The 23,147-nt window shown below is 32.3% G+C and overlaps 2 protein-coding genes across 3 annotated transcripts in view; one reads left to right on the forward strand and one right to left on the reverse strand.

Moving 5' to 3' along the window:
• Positions 1-5,335: 5,335 nt before the first annotated feature.
• LOC143084918 (sequestosome-1-like) lies at positions 5,336-7,939 on the reverse strand. The gene is made up of 3 exons (XM_076260983.1): positions 7,559-7,939; positions 6,053-6,148; positions 5,336-5,567 (listed from the first exon to the last, which is right to left on the reverse strand). The coding sequence occupies exons 1-3, from the start codon at positions 7,725-7,727 to the stop codon at positions 5,533-5,535; spliced, it is 300 nt and encodes a 99-aa protein (XP_076117098.1). The 5' UTR covers positions 7,728-7,939; the 3' UTR covers positions 5,336-5,532.
• A 5,791-nt stretch (positions 7,940-13,730) lies between these two features.
• The window catches only part of LOC143084922 (transcriptional regulator ATRX-like), a 61,428-nt gene continuing 52,011 nt past the window's right edge, over positions 13,731-23,147 (forward strand). For both annotated transcript variants that reach the window (XM_076260987.1, XM_076260988.1), the window contains exons 1-3: positions 13,731-13,845; positions 14,913-14,932; positions 22,353-22,486. In XM_076260987.1, the coding sequence (XP_076117102.1) occupies positions 14,913-14,932; positions 22,353-22,486 (154 nt within the window). In that variant the 5' untranslated portion in view covers positions 13,731-13,845. The remainder of the gene's footprint in view (positions 13,846-14,912; positions 14,933-22,352; positions 22,487-23,147) is intronic.

Genomic DNA, 23,147 nt, shown 5'->3' on the forward strand with positions numbered 1-23,147 from the left:
GGTTATTTAATTTCACTTTCAGATATATTGATGATGTTCTTTCCATTAACAATCCGAACTTTTCTGATTGGGTTCCATTAATATATCCACCAGAACTAGAAATTAAAGAGACAACAGACACGGCTTCCTCCGCCTCATTTTTAGACTTATACCTCGAATTTGACATACACAGTCATCTTAGTACCAGAATCTATGACAAACGAGACGATTTTGATTTTGAAATTATCAATTTCCCCCACCTTAGTAGCAATATACCAACTTCACCTGCATATGGAATATACATTTCCCAACTTATTCGGTATTCTAGAGCTTGCAGCTCCTACTCAGACTTTGTAAAACGTCACCAGTGTCTGAGCAGAAAGTTGATGAACCAGGGGTATGTCAAAGAACGTCTCGTCCTTTTTCTAAAAAAGTTCATCGGAAGGTACCCAGAACTTGTTGATAAATATTCCGTATCAACTTCACAAATAATACACGATGGTCTTGAAGTATAGATTTTGCGTACTGACGTTGTTTATCATCTTAATAACGTGTTATATTATTCTTTTATTTGTCTTTATTAATATAACTTTTACTGTTAAGTCTGTTTTTTTAGATATCCTTTTGACGTAACTCTGTGCTGATGTATCCCATCATACTTTGAACGACAAAATTATTTCATGATGTGACTCTGTACCTATGTATCTTGTAATACCTTGAATGACAAAATTATTTTATTTATTAATATTACTTTTACTGTTAACCCACTGTTTTTGTGATATACATTTGACGTGCCTCTGTACTTATGTATCCCGTCATACTTTGAACCGCACTATTATTTTATTTATTATTATTACTTTAACTGTTAAGCCAGTTTTTGTTATATCTATTTTGCGTGACTGTATTTATGCATCCCGTCATACTTTGAACGACAAAATTATTTCATGTCTACCTGTGCGAATTTCAAACGCGCAATTTTCACCAGTACTCAAAACCCTCCTTCCTTGATGGGTGCATTTTACATAGACAAATAAAATCGTATAATATAATCAAAATGAGGATGTTAATTTGATGTATGCCTTTTTGTGCTTCGTTACATTTGTTGTTTTTATAGTGATTAAGATGATAACACAATGTTGATTGCTGTACCCCTATTTTTGACATTTTTACCTATTGTGTCTATTTGTTTTGTTCACGCATCGGTTACAATATAATGGAATTTGATGCGACTGTCATACAAGTGAGAGGTTTAGCTAGCTATAAAACCAGGTTCAATCCACCATTTTCTACATTTGAAAATGCCTGTACCAAGTCAGGAATATGACAGTTCTTGTCCATTCATTTTTGATGCGTTTTGTTATTTGATTTTGCCATGTGATTATGGACTTTCCGAATTGATTTTCCTCTGAGTTCAGTATTTTTGTGATTTTACTTTTTTCTATAATTTCTCACGATCGCCACTCTAAACCTTCGCCAACTCTGACATGTGTTTTCTATAATTTCTCACGATCGCCACTTTAAACCTTCACCAACTCTGACATGTGTTTTCTATAATTTCTCACGCCACACTTTACTTCAGCGTAAGAACAAAGTGTATAAAACCGTAGGAAATGACTCGTAAGATTGGCACGAAGCACAAAATAAACTACTAAAAAAGACAAATGACAAAAACATACTTGCATGCATTTACTGAAAGCTAAATCAAAAGGCAATTTCAGTTAAAAGCATAAGAAGTTGTGGGTTGATTCTAAATTAGCCAAATATCAACCAGAGTCCAACTGACATGGGTGTTAGCAGCTATAGGTCACGATACGGCCTCCAACAATGACAATGAAAAAAGTAACATCGCATAAGCCTCTATAAGAACCCCTGATATATATGACAAAATGAAAAACAGTTCAAACGAGAAAAAAAAACATTCATGAATTATGACAGACGTAAAATAATGTGGCGGGGTTAAACATATATGTGTGGGTACTCTATACTCATCTAACTGGAAGTTGTTCAAAGTCATGCAAACAAAACTAAAACAAGAAATAGTTATCTCATACTATAGTATACATCAATACAAATCCAACGGATTTAGTGAAAACATGTATAGTCGATTAAAAACGTCATAGTATGTAAAGATAAAATATAAGTACATAGTGAGGGCCCTCATGGGGTTTTTGATTATGTGATTACTTGGCCGTTTTTTTAATGATTATTTGATTATTAAGCCAAATATTTCATGATTATTTGATTACCTAGGACTGTATTTTTAGTTTATGATTATTTGATTACTAAAGATAAGCAAATATTTAATGATTATGTGATTATATTGGCAAAAAAATGGTGATTATGTGATTACTAGGACCCCCCATGAGGGGCCTCCATAGTCTCGACTGGACTTATACAATATAGAATAAGGAGGTGTGGTTTTATTCCAAATACAGACATCAATCCACCAGAGTTCATACAACATGGACTAGTATATATTTTTGTTCAGGGGTCAGCTGAAGCACGCCTCCGGGTGCGGGAGTTTCTCGCTGCATTGATGACCTATTGCCAATTTGGTGGCCTTCGGCTGATTTCTGCTCTTTGGTCGGGTTGTTGTCTCTTTGGCACATTCCCCACTTCCATTTTCAATTTTATGTCACTGAACGGAATTCAAAGGAAGATAACAACAAAAAAATTAAAAAAAAACTATTCTGTAAAGTTAGCTATACAGAAAAACAACCACCACCCTTTTTTTCGACATATCAAAACGTTAAACAAATCAAACTATTTATAATTAAACGAAGATGGCGAATAGCAACCAATAACAAACACTAAACAATAGCTACAATCACTTTACAAAGAACCAACGACAAACACTAAAAAATAGCTACAATCACTTTACAAAGAACCAACTACAAACACTAAACAATAGCTACTATCACTTTACAAAGAACCAACTACAAACACTAAACAATAGCTACAATCACTTTACAAAGAACCAACAACAAACACTAAACAATAGCTACAATCACTTTACAAAGAACCAACGACAAACACTAAACAATAGCTACAATCACTTCCCAAAGAACCAACGACAAACACTAAACAATAGCTACAATCACTTTCCAAAGAACCAACGACAAACACTAAACAATAGCTACAATCACTTTCCAAAGAAACAATAGCTACAATCACTTTCCAAAGAACCAACTACAAACACTAAACAATAGCTACAATCACTTTCCAAAGAACCAACGACAAACACTAAACAATAGCTACAATCACTTTCCAAAGAACCAACTACAAACACTAAACAATAGCTGCAATCACTTTACAAAGAACCAACTACAAACACTAAACAATAGCTACAATCACTTTACAAAGAAAAAATACAACATACCGTTTTGTAATTTTACAGCTACAAAATAAATTTAACCCCTTCAAGTATCCTAAACCCATGAGTGTGTACAACACCCTATCATGCTGTTTAAAAAAAACGCATTTTTCATGACATCTACTATGTCATGCAAAGTAAACCCCCAAATTAAAATGAATCATACGAGTTAAATATGCAGACGATTGCAATTCTCATAAGATCTTTAGAGCAAGACACATTCAATAAATACAATGAAAAACATTTGACTTAAATATTTTATCTCGATAAAGCTTGAATTACATTATTTTTACTTGTCATCTTATATATATATATATATATATATATATATATATATATATATATATATATATGTATGATCATCACCGACTTTAAATGAAATTGCTTTGACTGTGTCTATGTCTTGTTTGGAAGGATCATTTGCCTATGTCTTGTTTGGAAGGATCATTTGTCTATGTCTTGTTTGGAAGGATCATGTGCCTATGTCTTGTTTGGAAGGATCATTTGTCTATGTCTTGTTTGGAAGGATCATGTGTCTATGTCTTGTTTGGAAGGATCATTTGTCTATGTCTTGTTTGGAAGGATCATTTGCCTATGTCTTGTTTGGAAGGATCATTTGTCTATGTCTTGTTTGGAAGGATCATGTGTCTATGTCTTGTTTGGAAGGATCATGTGTCTATGTCTTGTTTGGAAGGATCATGTGTCTATGTCTTGTTTGGAAGGATCATGTGTCTATGTCTTGTTTGGAAGGATCATTTGCCTATGTCTTGTTTGGAAGGATCATTTGTCTATGTCTTGTTTGGAAGGATCATTTGCCTATGTCTTGTTTGGAAGGATCATGTGTCTATGTCTTGTTTGGAAGGATCATGTGTCTATGTCTTGTTTGGAAGGATCATGTGTCTATGTCTTGTTTGGAAGGATCATGTGCCTATGTCTTGTTTGGGAGGATCATTTGTCTATGTCTTGTTTGGGAGGATCATTTGCCTATGTCTTGTTTGGAAGGATCATGTGTCTATGTCTTGTTTGGAAGGATCATTTGTCTATGTCTTGTTTGGGAGGATCATTTGTCTATGTCTTGTTTGGAAGGATCATTTGTCTATGTCTTGTTTGGGAGGATCATTTGTCTATGTCTTGTTTGGAAGGATCATTTGTCTATGTCTTGTTTGGAAGGATCATTTGTCTATGTCTTGTTTGGGAGGATCATTTGTCTATGTCTTGTTTGGAAGGATCATTTGTCTATGTCTTGTTTGGAAGGATCATTTGTCTATGTCTTGTTTGGAAGGATCATTTGTCTATGTCTTGTTTGGAAGGATCATGTGTCTATGTCTTGTTTGGAAGGATCATTTGTTTATGTTTGGGAGGATCATTTGTCTATGTCTTGTTTGGAAGGATCATTTGTTTATGTCTTGTTTGGAAGGATCATTTGCCTATGTCTTGTTTGGGAGGATCATTTGCCTATGTCTTGTTTTGAAGGATCATTTGCCTATGTCTTGTTTGGAAGGATCATTTGTCTATGTCTTGTTTGGAAGGATCATTTGTCTATGTCTTGTTTGGAAGGATCATTTGTCTTTGTCTTGTTTGGAAGGATCATTTGTCTATGTCTTGTTTGGAAGGATCATTTGTCTATGTCTTGTTTGGAAGGATCATTTGTCTATGTCTTGTTTGGAAGGATCATTTGCCTATGTCTTGTTTGGAAGGATCATTTGCCTATGTCTTGTTTGGGAGGATCATTTGCCTATGTCTTGTTTGGAAGGATCATTTGCCTATGTCTTGTTTGGAAGGATCATTTGCCTATGTCTTGTTTGGAAGGATCATTTGCCTATGTCTTGTTTGGGAGGATCATTTGCCTATGTCTTGTTTGGAAGGATCATTTGCCTATGTCTTGTTTGGAAGGATCATTTGCCTATGTCTTGTTTGGAAGAAGGATCATTTGCGCATTGATTCGTATGACTGCATGTGAGGTGACAATGAGTTAAAAGTCAGTTGACCTTTTCACAGGCACATTCATTCTTTATTTCAGTTGTTCTTATTTTCTTAGATAAGATAGCCATGAGCATCCATATATTTTTTGTTGGGGGAGAGGGGATTTCTCCAGGGGCTTTTTTGCAATTTCTTTTCTTCCGCTTTTCCTCCATTTGGAAATTTCTTCTTGGAGTCAATCGAATTAATTTGCGGAGTAACTAATTCTCCTGCTCGCAGTCCTCTCTTTTAGTTTCTGTGAAAAAATAAAAGTATAACAATTATATCCTTAACTTCCTTTATACTGGTACGCAAACAACAACTTATAGCAACTACATATTTCATTTGACAATCATGGCAACTACGTATTTCATTTGAAAATCATGGCAACTACATAATTCATTTGACAATCATGGCAACTACATATTTCATTTGACAATCAAGGCAACTATACATATTTCTTTTGACAATCATGGAAACTACATATTTCTTTTGACAATCATGGCAACTATACATATTTCATTTGACAATCATGGCAACTATACATATTTCTTTTGACAATCATGGCAACTACATATTTCATATGTAAAATAATTATTTTAATGTATCAATTTGTCTTATATGTAAAAAAAAAAAACGGAAAAAAAGGGTTGACGACCTTGACTCCCATGAAGAACCAAAAGTCAAATAAAGGGATTTTTAATGCATGTAATGTAGTTCAAATGTAAATATGATAATTACCTTTGATTTTTATCTTAAAAACTCCATCTTCTACGAAACCCAGAGCTTCTGTTAGTTCCCTGTCTGTAGAAAAGGCAATCTGGTCTCCATCGGGATCTATAATGAATAAGTCAGAATTAGAATCCAAGGAATCTGAAATCTACAACGGATGTTTCTCCTTTTTCTAAGTATAAAAGTAAAAACAGTTCAACAGATTCGTGTTAATTTCAGTAACTTTTTCGTTATTGTTCAGTTTTTCTTTGTAGGCATACGAACGGTTGCATACAAATGCTTACATCCACTTCATCTGACTTTTGGTGGATAACTGTCTCATTGGGAATTATACCACATCTCCTATTTTTTAAATAAGGAAAAAAAACATGTTTAATGTTTTAAATTTAAGAATAAATATTGTTCTGTCAATGTTAAAATTCTTCATTTCGTGGTTCTAGATTTGTCAGGTTCAAAATTTGTTAAAATATGCTCAATTACATTGCTTATGTTATAGTGACTTGCAAGTGAATTAATTCGACCGCAAGTGAATCCGTATTTTGTGAACTTCAATTAATCCCATAGCTGGAGATGGGTATGCATATTCTACGTTTTCATCTCTGAAAGGAAATTATGTTAACATTGAAAGTGAAACAAGGGTGAACCATTTTGTTGACTGATAAGATCCTCAAAAAAAATCATTCTCATAAAGGTAAACAATTATTAATATATCTTGTTAACCCATAACATGAAATCAAACAGACCTAAAAATAATCCAATAGCACGTACTCGCTATCTTTTCATATTTATATTTAAGTTTATATCTGTTTACAAATGACCACCGGTTTCTAAGGTCATTCGATGGTTTATTAGATGACACTTAGATTAAGATGCACACTAAATGCTGATATTTATTATCAAGTCCATCTTTTATTTATTGTTTATTTTATACTTTTTGTTATTTTGATATACGTTTTAGCATGATATAAATCAAATATGAGAATTTAATAAAATCGGGGAACATGAACTTGACAGCTAGTGCTCCTTTAACAAAACAGGTCAGGTAGAATTTAACAAAACAGGTCAGGTAGAATTTAACAAAACAGGTCAGGTAGAATTTCTCCTTTAACAAAACAGGTCAGGTAGAATTTCTCCTTTAACAGAACAGGTGAGGTAGAATTTCAAATCGAACAGAAAATAAAACTGGTCTTCGAAATATACTGTTGCTTTCAGAACTTAAACACTGTCTTGAAAGACGAAAACTCAATAACTAAGTTAACACTAAACATAGAAACTTCCTTGATAAAAAATTAACATCTGGAAAAAAAGTATTAGCCTTGTCATCACTCAATAGTATTCATGGTCAATCGCCCTTTCTCTGAACTCAAAGATTATTAAATTAAAGATAAGATTGTATTAATAGCAGTTATATTACAGATTGAATAATAAGAAAAACATGGTATGGCCTATCAATATTGTCGAATGTTATTCAAAAGTTAAAAGTTCATTTAACATTTTAAAGAATTCTTGACCTACCTGTCCAAAACAGATTAAAGTTTCCTTGTTTCAAACTAGGATAAGTTTCTAAAATTTTCTCCTGAAGATGACTGAAACTGGTTGAAACGTCAGCAGGCACAGAAAATCTCCTTATTTCTCTCTTTTCCTCTCCTTTCTTTACCAAAAAAGCTTTTACTGTCAATGACATCTTCGCGGGAAATTATTGTTGTGTTCACCTTGCTATCAAAGAGCTCTTATATTCAAATTCGTCAACTTTTCTCTTTTTATAACTCGAAGTTGGATGGTATCAAATTTATGCCAAATTAACAAGGGAACGAGAAGGTCGCACTTGTTTGGCTGCCATTCGTTGTTCTTTTGAAACAATGATTTCTTTTTATTTAACACACAGATACGAAACAAATAAAAGCTTAGTATTTATGAACACTTTAAATTTGAACGACACAGATTTATCATAATCCCATAAGAATGCTAAGTTCAGTACAATACATTAATGATTTAATAAGAATTTTAAAAATATTTCTAAAGAAAATAATTACAATATGAAATAATGTTAGAAATAAGTGAGGGTGTGTGGGATATTATCATTTCTAATGTTATTTGTTATTTATTTTCTACTTATCACTAAAACAACTACTAGTGACAAAGAGACAAATGACACATGGTATCAATCTATAAGTACTCCCGGTTACTAAATGCTAGTACCTGCTTCACTCCAGTTGCTACCCAAATATCATAAGTGTCACACTGCGAACAACGTTACATCGCTTGGTCTAACCATTTGTCCATCAAATCGTAGTATTCCATCAGTCAATCTTCTATCATCTGACAGTATAGAAGTCGCAAAAATTTAAAAAAAAAAAACGCAAATTCACATTTAGATTAACTTAAGCTACAGGAGTTGTATACATGGGAAACTGAATCGAGCATCTATAATTCCTATACACGTACTTTGAAAATATCTATGATTCGTGTTAGACAACAATTTAAATCTAAAATTGAGAATGGAAATGGGGAATGTGTCAAAGAGACAACAACCCGACCAAATAAAAAACAACAGCAGAAGGTCACCAACAGGTCTTCAATGTAACGAGAAATTCCCGCACCCGGAGGCGTCCTTCAGCTGGCCCCTAAACAAATATATACTAGTCCAGTGATAATGAACGCCATACTAATTTCCAAATTGTACACAAGAAACTAAAATTAAAATAATACAAGACTAACAAAGGCCAGAGGCTCCTGACTTGGGACAGGCGCAAAAATGCGGCGGGGTTAAACATGTTTGTGAGATCTCAACCCTCCCCCTATACCTCTAACCAATGTAGAAAAGTAAACGCATAACAATACGCACATTAAAATTTAGTTCAAGAGAAGTCCGAGTCTGATGTCAGAAGATGTAACCAAAGAAAATAAACAAAATGACAATAATACATAAATAACAACAGACTACTAGCAGTTAACTGACATGCCAGCTCCAGACCTCAATTAAACTGACTGAAAGATTATGATTTCATCATATGAACATCAGGCACAATCCTTCCCGTTAGGGGTTTAGTATCATACCATCATAACATATATGAGAAGAACATAACCCGTGTCATGCCAACAACTGTTTTTAGAATAAATGTGTTTAGTTCCGATGCAAAGACCTTATCAGTGACTCAATGTTAACGCCAAAATATGCAATCTTTAATGACTTGACAACAGTATCGTAATTATATCCCTTCTTAATAAGTCTATTCAAAGGTTTTGTAAGTTTCTGAGGTGAATACTGACACCTTTGTGCTTTATAAAGAATATTTCCATAAAAAATTGGATGTGAAATACCTGAATGTATTAGAAGTCTGCATGTTGAGCTATATTTACGAATGATGTCTTTATACCGATGATAAAATTTAGTAAATGTTTTGACTAGTTTGTGATATCGAAAACCCTGGTGTAATAATTTTTCAGTAATACATAAATTTCTCTCGTTAAAATCTAAAACATTGTTACATACACGAGCGAATCGTACAAGTTGAGATATATAAACACCGTAAGATGGTGACAAGGGAACGTCACCATCTAAAAACGGATAATTAACGATAGGAAATGAAAAATCATCCCTTTTATCATAAATTTTAGTATTCAGCTTTCCATTAGTGATATAAATATCAAGATCGAGAAAAGGGCAGTGGTCATTGTTAGTATTAGCTTTATTTAAAGTAAGTTCAACAGGATAAATTCCATTAATATACATACTGAAGTCGTCATTATTGAGAGCCAAAATATCATCCAAATATCTAAAAGTATTATTAAATTTGTTTATCAGATGTTGTTTCGATGGGTCTTTGCTTATTTTTGTCATAAATTGTAACTCATAACAATACAAAAACAGGTCCGCAATAAGTGGTGCACAGTTAGTCCCCATTGGAATTCCGATAATCTGACGATATACGGAATCCCCAAAGCGAACAAAAATGTTATCTAGTAAAAATTCAAGGGCATATATAGTCTTTTCCCAAGTTTTTTTTTCTCTAAATTTTAACATTGCTTTCTATTTCCTTCGTGTAGAAATCTTATGCATTAAAAATTCAGAAAGAATTTTTGTTATTTGTGTCGTTAGGTTGTTGAATTATAGATTTACCCCCCACATCTCCTTTTACAAATTGATTTACGAAAAGCTCCGGTTGGAACGAAAATAGATTTATAACAGGAGAAATCGTTAAAAGAGAGACAACTCTTGAATTTTATATAATACTGAGTTGACACGGCCTTGCCATTTGAATAAAGGGAGAAATCCGTTTGCGCCAAAAATGCGTCCTTTTGGTCCACAACTTTTCCTCTCCTATGCTACGTTTGCGCCACATGTTTCAAAATTACATAGTATCATTTGCGTCAAAAATAAAACATGCGATTGCGCCAATTAAAAGAAAAATAACTTCCCTACTCGTTTATTCGGACTTGGAACCGGCAGTTTTCACGGCAAATGTTTCCTGTTCTGAAACATATTTTCTTCTGACTGCTGCTGCATGGGTACTTCCCAATTTTATGAATGTAGTAGCTTGTAACTTCACTCTATTGTCCAAAAACACAAACATTGAAGGTTGAAATACATAAAACAGTTCATAATAATTCCTAGTAATAATAAAGCCCATACGCATGGTGGGAACAAAGCACTACGTTATCAACATATGTGGCTAAAAAATAATCATCAAATGCTTCTATTTTCTTCTCTATTGGTATATCTTTATTAAATATTCAGCAAAGCAATAAGTATTATTCTCTCTCTGTACATTGACTGTCTAATGCATTTTAAGTCATTTCTCTCCAGTTGTTCATCTTCATGGGGAAATATCTCCGAACATATGATACTTTTAAAGCCAAAAATAAGAATAAATATATATCAATCATTAATATTTATGATAGATATGTGTACAGGTAAATTGGCGCAAATGAGTTTCGAATATTGGCGCAATTGATACATTTGAAAAACAAAATTTGGCGCAAATGATACCCCTGAAAAACAGCAATTGGCGCAAAAGGAGTGAATAAAGAACTATAAAACATAAACTATTGAATCCATTGGCGGATTCCAGGGGACGTATAGAGAGTGTTTTCATCCCTTTTGATAGGAAGATACAATTTTTAGGCCAAAATCGTCCATAAAAGGTGTTTCATCCTTTATATAACCGTAGTTGTCAAGCATGTTAATAATTTAAAATAAAACGACAACGTTTAATTGTATAATATCTCTCAGGTAGAATAGATGATGGCGAAGTAAATAATAAGTTTGAAGAAAATAAGAATCAAACAATTTACTTAAAAACCCTGCAAAATAGTTCGTTTCTATTGAAAATTAGGAAGATAAATGTTAAGATATCATAGGTTATCGAGTCTTACGTCAGTCCGTCTTATATTCTGATTGACATTAATATGATAAAAGCTCCATCTGTTTTATTCATACAGCTCCTTTCATGTAGGAGGTACATGTGATGCGTATATATGTTATGTTCTGTTGAAACACTGATTTGTTGTCTATATTTTTAGAGTTGATTGTTTCTAAGTTTTCGTATACAACACTCACACCCGTAAATTTCCATCTGTAATCTTTACAATCTTTAACGGTTTATTGTTAAAATGATTTATTTATACATTTTAATGGAAAGTTTTTTGTTTGTAAATTAAAAATGTATTTCCCAGAGATAGTTCCGAGTTCCGTCCTGTTTACATATAAATGTTTTCTTCCCTATAAGTATATATTTTTTGTTTTATTGTTTCATACTAAAAAGGAAAGACACCAACACAAAATATTTCTATTGTTTTATAAATATATGACCTTTGTCTTTGTCCAACTGATTTGTGTGTGAAAACTTTGACACACTAAATATATATTAGATATAGGAATTTCGCTAACGTGACAAGACATATATATGTTGTGTACAAGTTGTAATGTTGTACAAATTATAGTTTGTACAGATTTTTGTACAAGTTATCAGTGTTTTGTGATGGAAGTATTATATTGTCAATATAATACTTCCATGGTTTTATGAACCGCTTAACACATATGGATGATGCAAGTACATAATCTTTTGTTTCGTGTATTTCTGTCATATGTCTACAACTAAATGATGCAATCTTATGCTGAGCATTGATACAAAACATATTAAAAGAACACAAAAAGACTTATTATGGATATGATTTTGGTATAAGGAGAAAAATAAAATAAGAATTCAAACCATTTAGGTATCATCATTTCCAGTTTTTGGACAATGAGTATAGCACTAAAAAATGTTAAGTTGAAGTATATAAATTTGAGTTTAAGACATTAAACTGATACATTTTAGAAGATACATTTGTATCACCTGTTGCAAGAAGGTAGGTGTCAAAAATCTTATAAAATGTACCAAAATCTTGCACAAATTATAATGTGTACAAACTTACATCTTGTACACAACATATACATCAAATACGTTAAAAAAAACTTTGAGGCAAGAAAAAAAACTCTTGTAAAAAATAATCTTGGAATAAAATCGGGAGATACGGAAAATGACGTACATATATGATTTATCGTTTATGATATTCCTTGGCAACCTTAGAAATTGTTAAGTTAAACATGAATTTCATCCGCTTAAAAAATTACTAAAAATTATCTTTATAATATTTGTTCCCTCATTGACTGACTTAGTTTTAATGTTTCAGATAGAAATAATCTTGAAAAATTAAAGTAGAGGTATATATAAACTGGGAAATGTGTTTATATAGGCCTGTCCATTATTGGTCTGCGGATGTACATTTAACAAGCTAGTTTGTTTTGGACAATTTACTTGGAGATTATGAAAATCATAGTTTGACAATTTATCGAATAACTGAAGCATGGCTACGAAACGAAATAGGAAAATTTTATTAAATTTGGTAAAACTATGTCTGTATAAAGGTGCATTGAGTTTGGCAATTATTTTTTCTAGCGACTGATGATTAATGCTAGTGATGTGAGAAATTTTCTTTGCAGTGGTGCAGGGAAAGTTAAACGTGTCTATATCAACTTGGGCAAGCACGTGACATAAAATGATTAATTAAGTCTGAGACTACTACTCAGATTAAGTTAAATCCAATCATTTCACAGAGTTTTAAATTTCTTGTTCTAGGGAAGATAACTCGAGCGACTAATTTAAAAAAAATATTGTTATCTCATGTCACAATGTATCAGTACTGTACGCTGAGATTATATCAAATAAACGTCAGCGAAGAACCATCAACAGAACGGTTATTTTTCGTGAAAAAATAAATACTTGTCATAAGAATATGAGATACATTTTATGACGGACGTTCGTTAATATTAAAATAGGAACTTTTTACGTGACGTCTACTCGATTCAATTCAATGTTTGTATAACGTCGTTCACCAAAATTAAACAAAACGTCAAATCACATTGCTTTATTGGTGTAAAAGTGAGAGTATTCTTTAAATTAAAGGAATGTACGATTCTTGTTCCGTTAAAAAGTGAGGAATTGCGTCACAAAATGAAGAAACGTCACTTTTGAAAAATTTTTACTTTTGACGTTGAAAGGTCTGAAAAACGTCCAGGGAACCGATTTTTCATTGACCTTGAAAATTGGGCCTTGACCTTGAAATTATGCAAATTATATGCAAATGAGTAATGTGACGTCATGCATAAATTATGCTAATTAGGTGGCCAAAACGAGGTTGTCATGTGACTTCTACGTCCTTTCCGTTTGCCGCCATTTGTACAGAAAAGAATAATAAATCGTTATGGAATAACATTTATAATCTAATATTTTTTTAACATAACCGTATATTTTGGAAGGGTAAGTTTTGCTGAAACATATTAACCTAAGTAGATATTTTGTACTCCGCGGGTTTTCCGAATGTATATTATTTCTTATCGTATGCCAACCGGTGCATGCGCAAATTTTGTCGGTAATATAATTTCCTGTTATAATCGGTGGTCGCTCTTTGTTTAATATCTATAATAGTCATTGCAATGATAAATAAACTGTTAAAACTATATAGATATTAAAAAATTGGTTATTTCCACATTCTTTCTGAAGCTTCTTTGGGACTAATTAAAAACAAAAGATGAAATCAAAATCGTTCCACCCAGTCAAAAATTCTGGTTCTGCATTGAAAAATCTGCCTTTATAAACTACTAAAATATTAAGCATAATATAAACTTGCACATTTGATAAGGAATATTAACATTACACATTGTATAAATGTGCGCTAAACAGGCACTTGAAACTGAGCCTATGAGAACCAACGGTAAAAAGGTGGAGGGAATGATAACATTTCAAATTCAATTCAGAGATATTTTCTTTTTGGGCTTTCCAATTTATTAACACTCAGTATTTAACTCTACTGAACGAGCTGTAGTGGTCAACATCATTGCAGCTGGTTATTTTCCCTGTCAAACCTTTTTTATATATAGATATATATTATAATTATATCAGTATATTTTTGATGATTTTTGCTTTTAAGGCCTGCAATGATGATCTGTGCATTGTAGCTGTGGAACCATAGCTCTTTGGTCCTTATGTAATTTTTTTGTGGACAATACATCTACAAGCACTGCTTTACAAACTATCTTGTTATAATATTAGAGGAAATTTTATTAATATTATAGATATGCCGCTATTTACGCTCTTGGACAGAGCGTATTACTCATATAACACGAATATTTCATGCCCTTCTCACAATCAACCTCTATTTTCGGTGATGATGGTGTCATCATGGAGCAACAGACTATGCAGACATTTTGGTTAAATTGCTTGGAAAACTGAATACGAAAAACGAATTTTAAAACAGAAAGTTTAAAAAGGAAACAAAATTATCAATTAATTTAAGTTGGCCTTACTTATCTGTTCTTTATTTTCAGATGTCCTCTTCAAGAAGAAGGTATGTATATGTTTTAAATAAAATTTGAACATGCAATATATAAAATGCTAAAAATCAAATTACAGCATCCTATAGCATTTGTATAGTAATATAAAAAGTGTTTTGGGGAGATATTTAGGTCAACTAAAAAATGTAGGCCTCAAATATATACCAAAATTTACACAAATTAATAAACTTAATGTCATAATGAAGTTTCTGATCATTACAAATCTGTGAATGAATACATAAAAGGTGTGAAATTACTTATTTCTATTTGATCTATGAACATGTACATGTAAAACAGATGATCTGGTACTTAAAATAAATATTAGGCCAGGAAGGCATTTCATTGGATCTCATTGGCTTTAGCCTTTTTAACTACTGGAAGCAAATCAAGGGCAATGAATTTCATTCAGGGTCATAAGTTCTTCCTTTTGACATGTTTGATATTTGTTACATGAACTGACAGTAACTCTTACATGCATGTAGATCTCTGTTGTTATGGGTTTCATCAGGGCTTTCTAAAGTAGCCAGTAGACATGGATTTCCGCTGTTTACGGTGGGTTCAAGTGCCGGCTACTTCACTGACAAAAATATAAATTCAAAAAGAAAAAGAATCTTTTTCAAATGTTTACAAACAGCTGAGAGACATATTGTTGCAAAGTCGCGGTCAAGATAAACAAAGATGAAAAGTCAGTGTTTAACTTGGGCTAAATATAGTTCTCATGAATTCAGGTCACTGATTGGTTGTCTATTTAAAGTCAGAATGCATCACTTCTTTTCAAAGATAACAAGAGAGACGTTCCGATATTCATTGAATGATAATAATAGAGACGTTCCGTTGGTCATTAACTCCCGACAATCAGATAGGATGACAATTTTATGTTATGGAATAATATCAGTCAAACAAAAGAAAGTGTAGTAGATCATGTTGTTCAGAATCTGGAAAACAGTATATTTTAAAGTACATTTTTCAAAGCCCACGTGGTGTTCAGAGAATCAAGGTTAAAAACGAAAGTAGAATATTGTCGACTCAACCACAAATAAATAACATTTCCAAATGATTTATGTATCCGACTTATTTAATCATGTTAATAGTTTACAAAAAAAGAGAAAATCAGAGGATATATCAATTTTCTGTCAATGGTTGAGAAATAATTGTATGATTTAAATGCGCGTAAAAGTCTTTGGAGAAAAAAGGGGGTCATTTGTTTACAAATGCACATATTACTTGATTTATTTCACTTGACTGGGTGGGGTATAACCGGTTCGTTTAGCCTTAGGCCAAAAAAAAATATATGTCTGTTTCCTGCTTCCAATGCAAATAAATCAGGGTCGGTAGGTCGGGATTTATTTTTTTTTTTTTTTTTTTTTTTTTTTTTAATTTTTGCACTCCCTGTCAGATTTGCAGTCGGTTAAATGTCATGTTTGGTTAGGGTCCTGTACCCCAAAATGATTTAATCCCTTTAAAGAAGCTTTAATTGAATAATCCTCCCAGTGCTGACATTTTTTAAACCTTAATTGTAGCACATTTGTGCTGGGAGCAGCCATTTTGATTGTTTGGGCATAGTAAAATACGGATCTGGATCGGACCGTAAACGATTTTTTTCCGGATTTGAATAAAAAGATCTAGGGTCGGGGGGTTTGTGTCAGGGTCGGTCGGGAAACAGGAAACAGACATATATTTTTTTTTGGCCTTATTTAAGACCAGTTTGTCTCCAGACAGGAGTTTTGGGATAGACTCATAAATGAAGTGACCAGTTAATCGTCCTGTATATCCAATCAGTTCTTTTGTATATCCATTGTGGTGACACTGATAGGTGATTATAAATCAGTAATAATTATAACGGCAATCTTTCTAATCATACACATTTTCAAATAGACTGTCCTTATGCAAATTGAAACGTAAGCTCCGCCCGATCATTTGAAATAACATTGGTAATAGTTATGCAAAATAAATCGATCAAGAATTTTAACAAATCAGATTATTATATAAATAAAACTCCTTTAAAAGCAAATGAATTTTAAACATAAGAATAATGATAAAGAAAATAAAAAACAAAACAATTCCATAAAAAAAAAATTGAAATTTCTTTGAGATTTTTTTTTCTTCTTTAATTTCATACATAAAAAATGGTAATTTGAAAGATGAAATTAGGTGCCAGGAGATGGCGAGAATGCAGGATTTAACTCTATTTATGCCAGAGCTTCTGGGGGCCTTAAGTGGCCCCCAGACCACCCCCTGCCGTATAGCACCAAGCTTACAGTGGGTGTCCGGCGAAGGCGTCCGGCTTTGCCGAAGGCATGTTACAGCCACCTATAATTGTAATGTAGCCTACTACTTCAATTTGAAGCGAAAGCCCTGGTTTCATTATCTGACAGTGCATCGTTTGAAGTGAGTTACATGATATTCTAAATATTGTATTGACAAACTAAATAATGTTTGCAAAAAATATTTCCATACAAGCCAGTTGCATTGTAAACATGAGAAACATTTCTTAAAACATTGAGATTTCCATAACATTTCCAAAAAAAATGTTCAGTATTTTAAGTTAACCTATCGGGTGATTATCTCCTCTCATGCATTGTAGGTTCCAGTCATAAAAGCTTTAGTAAATATATGCCACATTTTTGCGCTTGTCCCAAGTCAGGAGCAGCTGGTCTTTGTTAGTCATGTATCATTTTTATACGACCGCACAAATTTAAATTTTTTGGTCGTATATTGCTATCACGTTGGCGTCGTCGTCGTCGTCCGAATACTTTTAGTTTTCGCACTCTAACTTTAGTAAAATATAGAAATCAATGAAATTTTAACACAAGGTTTATGACCACAGAAGGAAGGTTGGGATTGATTTTGGGAGTTTTGGTCCCAACATTTTAGGAATTAGGGGCCAAAAAGGACCCAAATAAGCATTTTCTTGGTTTTCGCACTATAACTTTAGTTTAAGTGAATAGAAATCTATGAAATTTTGACACAAGGTTTATGACCACAAAAGGAAGGTTGGGATTGATTTTGGGAGTTTTGGTTCCAACAGTTTAGGAATTAAGGGCCAAAAAAGGGCCCAAATAAGCATTATTCTTGGTTTTCGCACAATAACTTTAGTATAAGTAAATAGAAATCAATGAAATTTTAACACAAGGTTTATGACCACAAAAGGAAGGTTGGGATTGATTTTTGGAGTTGAGGTCACAACAGTTTATGAATTAGGGGCCAAAAAGTGGCCCAAATAAGCATTATTTTTGGTTTTTGCACCATAACTTTAGTATAAGTAAATAGAAATCTATGAAATTTAAACACAAGGTTTATGACCATAAAAGGAAGGTTGGGTTTGATTTTGGGAGTTTTGGTCCTAACAGTTTAGGAATAAGGGGCCCAAAGGGTCCAAAATTGAACTTTGTGTGATTTCATCAAAAATTGAATAATTGGGGTTATTTGATATGCTGAATCTAACTATGTATGTAGATTCTTAATTTTTGGTCCCGTTTTCAAATTGGTCTACATTAAGGTCCAAAGGGTCCAAAATTAAACTTAGTTTGATTTTAACAAAAATTGAATCCTTGGGGTTCTTTGATATGCTGAATTTAAAAATGTACTTAGATTTTTAATTATTGGCCTAGTTTTCAAGTTGGTCCAAATGGGGGTCCAAAATTAAACTTTGTTTGATTTCATCAAAAATTGAATAAATGGGTTCTTTGATATTCCAAATCTAACTGTGTATGTAGATTCTTAATTTTTGGTCCAGTTTTCAAATTGGTCTACATTAAGGTCCAAAGGGTCTAAAATTAAACTAAGTTTGATTTTAACAAAAATTAAATTCTTGGGCTTATTTGATATGCTTTATCTAAATATGTACTTTGATTTTTGATTATGGGCCCAGTTTTCAAGTTGGTCCAAATCAGGATTCCATATCAAGTATTGTGCAATAGCAAGAAATTTTCAATTGCACAGTATTGCACAATAGCAAGAAATATCTAATTGCACAATATTGTGCAATAGCAATTAATTTTCAATTGGAGTTATCTTTCTTTGTATAGAATAGTAGTTGATAATATATGTTGGAAATTTGCCAGACATGACTATGATGTCATTTTCTATTTTTATTTGCCAATAACTTTATGTAAATAACTTCATTGGAAATTTGCCAATATAAAATGTTGCTGATGAAGCTTTTTTTCCTTATCTTATCTAAAATGTTTTTAGATAATGTATGTTGGACATTTGCCAGACATGACTATGATGTCATTTTCTATTTTTATTTGCCAATAACTTTATGTAAATAACTTCATTGGAAATTTGCCAATATAAAATGTTGCTGATGAAGTTTTTATACGACCGCAAAATTTGAAAAATTTTTCGTCGTATATTGCTATCACGTTGGCGTCGGCGTCGTCGTCGTCGTCGTCGTCGTCCGGCGTCCGAATACTTTTAGTTTTCGCACTCTAACTTTAGTAAAAGTGAATAGAAATCAATGAAATTTTAACACAAGGTTTATGACCACAAAAGGAAGGTTGGGATTGATTTTGGGAGTTTTGGTCCCAACATTTTAGGAATTAGGGGCCAAAAAGGACCCAAATAAGCATTTTCTTGGTTTTCGCACTATAACTTTAGTTTAAGTGAATAGAAATCTATGAAATTTTGACACAAGGTTTATGACCACAAAAGGAAGGTTGGGATTGATTTTGGGAGTTTTGGTTCCAACAGTTTAGGAATTAAGGGCCAAAAAAGGGCCCAAATAAGCATTATTCTTGGTTTTCGCACAATAACTTTAGTACAAGTAAATAGAAATCAATGAAATTTTAACACAAGGTTTATGACCACAAAAGGAAGGTTGGGATTGATTTTTGGAGTTGAGGTCACAACAGTTTATGAATTAGGGGCCAAAAAGGGGCCCAAATAAGCATTATTTTTGGTTTTTGCACCATAACTTTGGTATAAGTAAATAGAAATCTATGAAATTTAAACACAAGGTTTATGACCATAAAAGGAAGGTTGGGTTTGATTTTGGGAGTTTTGGTCCTAACAGTTTAGGAATAAAGGGCCCAAAGGGTCCAAAATTGAACTTTGTGTGATTTCATCAAAAATTGAATAATTGGGGTTCTTTGATATGCCGAATCCAACTATGTATGTAGATTCTTAATTTTTGGTCCGGTTTTCAAATTGGTCTACATTAAGGTCCAAAGGGTCCAAAATTAAACTTAGTTTGATTTTAACAAAAATTGAATCCTTGGGGTTCTTTGATATGCTGAATTTAAAAATGTACTTAGATTTTTAATTATTGGCCTAGTTTTCAAGTTGGTCCAAATGGGGGTCCAAAATTAAACTTTGTTTGATTTCATCAAAAATTGAATAAATAAGTTCTTTGATATTCCAAATCTAACTGTGTATGTAGATTCTTAATTTTTGGTCCAGTTTTCAAATTGGTCTACATTAAGGTCCAAAGGGTCTAAAATTAAACTAAGTTTGATTTTAACAAAAATTAAATTCTTGGGCTTATTTGATATGCTTTATCTAAATATGTACTTTGATTTTTGATTATGGGCCCAGTTTTCAAGTTGGTCCAAATCAGGATTCCATATCAAGTATTGTGCAATAGCAAGAAATTTTCAATTGCACAGTATTGCACAATAGCAAGAAATATCTAATTGCACAATATTGTGCAATAGCAATTAATTTTCAATTGGAGTTATCTTTCTTTGTATAGAATAGTAGTTGATAATATATGTTGGAAATTTGCCAGACATGACTATGATGTCATTTTCTATTTTTATTTGCCAATAACTTTATGTAAATAACTTCATTGGAAATTTGCCAATATAAAATGTTGCTGATGAAGCTTTTTTTCCTTATCTTATCTAAAATGTTTTTAGATAATGTATGTTGGACATTTGCCAGACATGACTATGATGTCATTTTCTATTTTTATTTGCCAATAACTTTATGTAAATAACTTCATTGGAAATTTGCCAATATAAAATGTTGCTGATGAAGTTTTTTTTATTGTTTTATACAATAAACAATGTATATTCACTTTTACTACCAACCAATCTTTACCATTCAGTGATAACAAGCACTTTATTTTACATTTTAATATTTTATGATGTATTTAAAAGAGTAGTTATTGTTGCAAACTCCATTAGAAATTTGAATTGATATCAGTTTTGGAAAAAGGGAAACAGGGATGTGAAAAAAAAGGGGGGGGGGTTAAAATTTTTCTCATTTCATATTTCATAAATAAAAAGAAAATTTCTTCAAACATTTTTTTGAGAGGATTAATATTCAACAGCATAGTGAATTGCTCAAAGGCAAAAAAAAAACTTTTAAGTTCATTAGACCACATTCATTCTGTGTCAGAAACCTATGCTGTGTCAACTATTTAATTTTAGATTTAAAAAGTTTGAAGAAGAAATCTTTAATTGATTTGTAAAATCTTGACATTTGTTTTGTGTAAAAAAACCCATGTTATGTCAAAAATTTGATCACAATCCAAATTCAGAGCTGTATCACGCTTGAATGTTTTGTCCATACTTGCCCCAACTGTTCAGGGTTCGACCTCTGCGGTCGTATAAAGCTTCGCCCTGCGGAGCACCTGGTTTTTACTGTTTTATACAATAAACAATGTATATTCACTTTTACTACCAACCAATCTTTACCATTCAGTGATAACAAGCACTTTATTTTACATTTTAATATTTTATGATGTATTTAAAAGAGTAGTTATTGTTGCAAACTCCATTAGAAATTTGAATTGATATCAGTTTTGGAAAAAGGGAAACGGGTACAACTGTATGTGAAAAAAAAGGGGGGGGTTAAATTTTTCTCATTTCAGATTTCATAAATAAAAAGAAAATTTCTTCAAACATTTTTTTGAGAGGATTAATATTCAACAGCATAGTGAATTGCTCAAAGGCAAAAAAAAACTTTTAAGTTCATTAGACCACATTCATTCTGTGTCAGAAACCTATGCTGTGTCAACTATTTAATTTTAGATTTAAAAAGTTTGAAGAAGAAATCTTTAAATTTGTAAAATCTTGACATTTGTTTTGTGTAAAAAAAACCCATGTAATGTCAAAAATTTGATCACAATCCAAATTCAGAGCTGTATCACGCTTAATATTAGTTTCTTGTGGATAATTTGGAGTTTAGTGTGATGTCCATTATCACTTAACTAGTATACATATTTGTTAAGGGGCCAGCTGAAGGACGCCTCCGGGTGTGGAAGTTTCTCGCTACATTGAAGACCCATTGGTGGCCTTCTGCTGTTGTCTGCTCTATGGTCGGGTTGTTGACACATTCCCCATTTCCATTCTCAATTTTACAAAAAGTGTATTCTGTTCAAAACATTCTGAAATTTTATCATGTAAAATAATTGGTTTGCATGGGACTAGTTATGAAATATTAATTAATACCATGCTACAAAGTTGACTATTACAATGATTATAGAAAACCACTGGTAACAAGAAAAGTGTTGTCAGACGAAGAAGATGATATTAACAGTACAAATGATGAGGACAGTCGTATGACCAATGGAGACAGTCAAAATAAAGATGATGACATTCCAGAGGACCTTCCGGAAGGTAAATTCATGTTAGGAAAATTAATTAAAAAACAAAAGTAAAACTCAGTTATAACAGTGCTAAAGATTTGAACAAAATATTTTCTATTCAAACCAACTCTTCTATCACACTCTCAAGGAACAGTTAAAATGTTTGTCTGATCTCGGGTCTTAGATGTGCTGTTTTCAGTGACAGAAAGGTGAGACAAATATTTTTGTAAAAAATTGTTTTAATAAAAGATGGGATGGAAATCAAAATCAAACTATTTTTGTAACTATCATTGACTATGCAAAAAAAAAATTTGAAGAAACCCAAGATATTTCACCACTACAGTCTGTGCCAAACTGTTTAAGGGTTTGTTTGACCGAAAAAGAAATTTGACTTTTTCTTCTATATTTTCACCAAAAAAGTCAAAATATTTCTGTCTGACCTAATGAATTTTTGTCGGTCAAACAGAGTTTGGGATACACTGCCACTCGACACCCTTAAATTTTGAAATACATGTATTTTAAAAAAGCTATGCAAGCTTCCAGTGGAGAAATATTTCAACAGACTAGACAGGCTAGCAGAATCTACAAATATTGTACAATATGTTGCAATTCAATTCAATTTAATGTTTTATTAAAGTCTCATCTCTCAACAAGTACAATCAATCTTTATACATTGTAAAATAACACTAAAT

The sequence above is a fragment of the Mytilus galloprovincialis genome, chromosome 8 (genome assembly GCF_965363235.1).
Source record: "Mytilus galloprovincialis chromosome 8, xbMytGall1.hap1.1, whole genome shotgun sequence".
NCBI classification, from domain to species: domain Eukaryota; kingdom Metazoa; phylum Mollusca; class Bivalvia; order Mytilida; family Mytilidae; genus Mytilus; species Mytilus galloprovincialis.

What these genes read in the sequence shown, in the direction of transcription:
- LOC143084918 (XM_076260983.1), bottom strand. Translation starts at nt 7,727, where the DNA reads ATGTCATTGACAGTAAAAGCTTTTTTGGTAAAGAAAGGAGAGGAAAAG. An exon ending in CTTTAATCTGTTTTGGACAG is followed by an intron (nt 6,149 to 7,558) that starts GTAGGTCAAGAA and finishes TATTCATTATAG; the next exon opens with ATCCCGATGGAGACCAGATT. An exon ending in TTTTAAGATAAAAATCAAAG is followed by an intron (nt 5,568 to 6,052) that starts GTAATTATCATA and finishes ATTTTTTCACAG; the next exon opens with AAACTAAAAGAGAGGACTGC.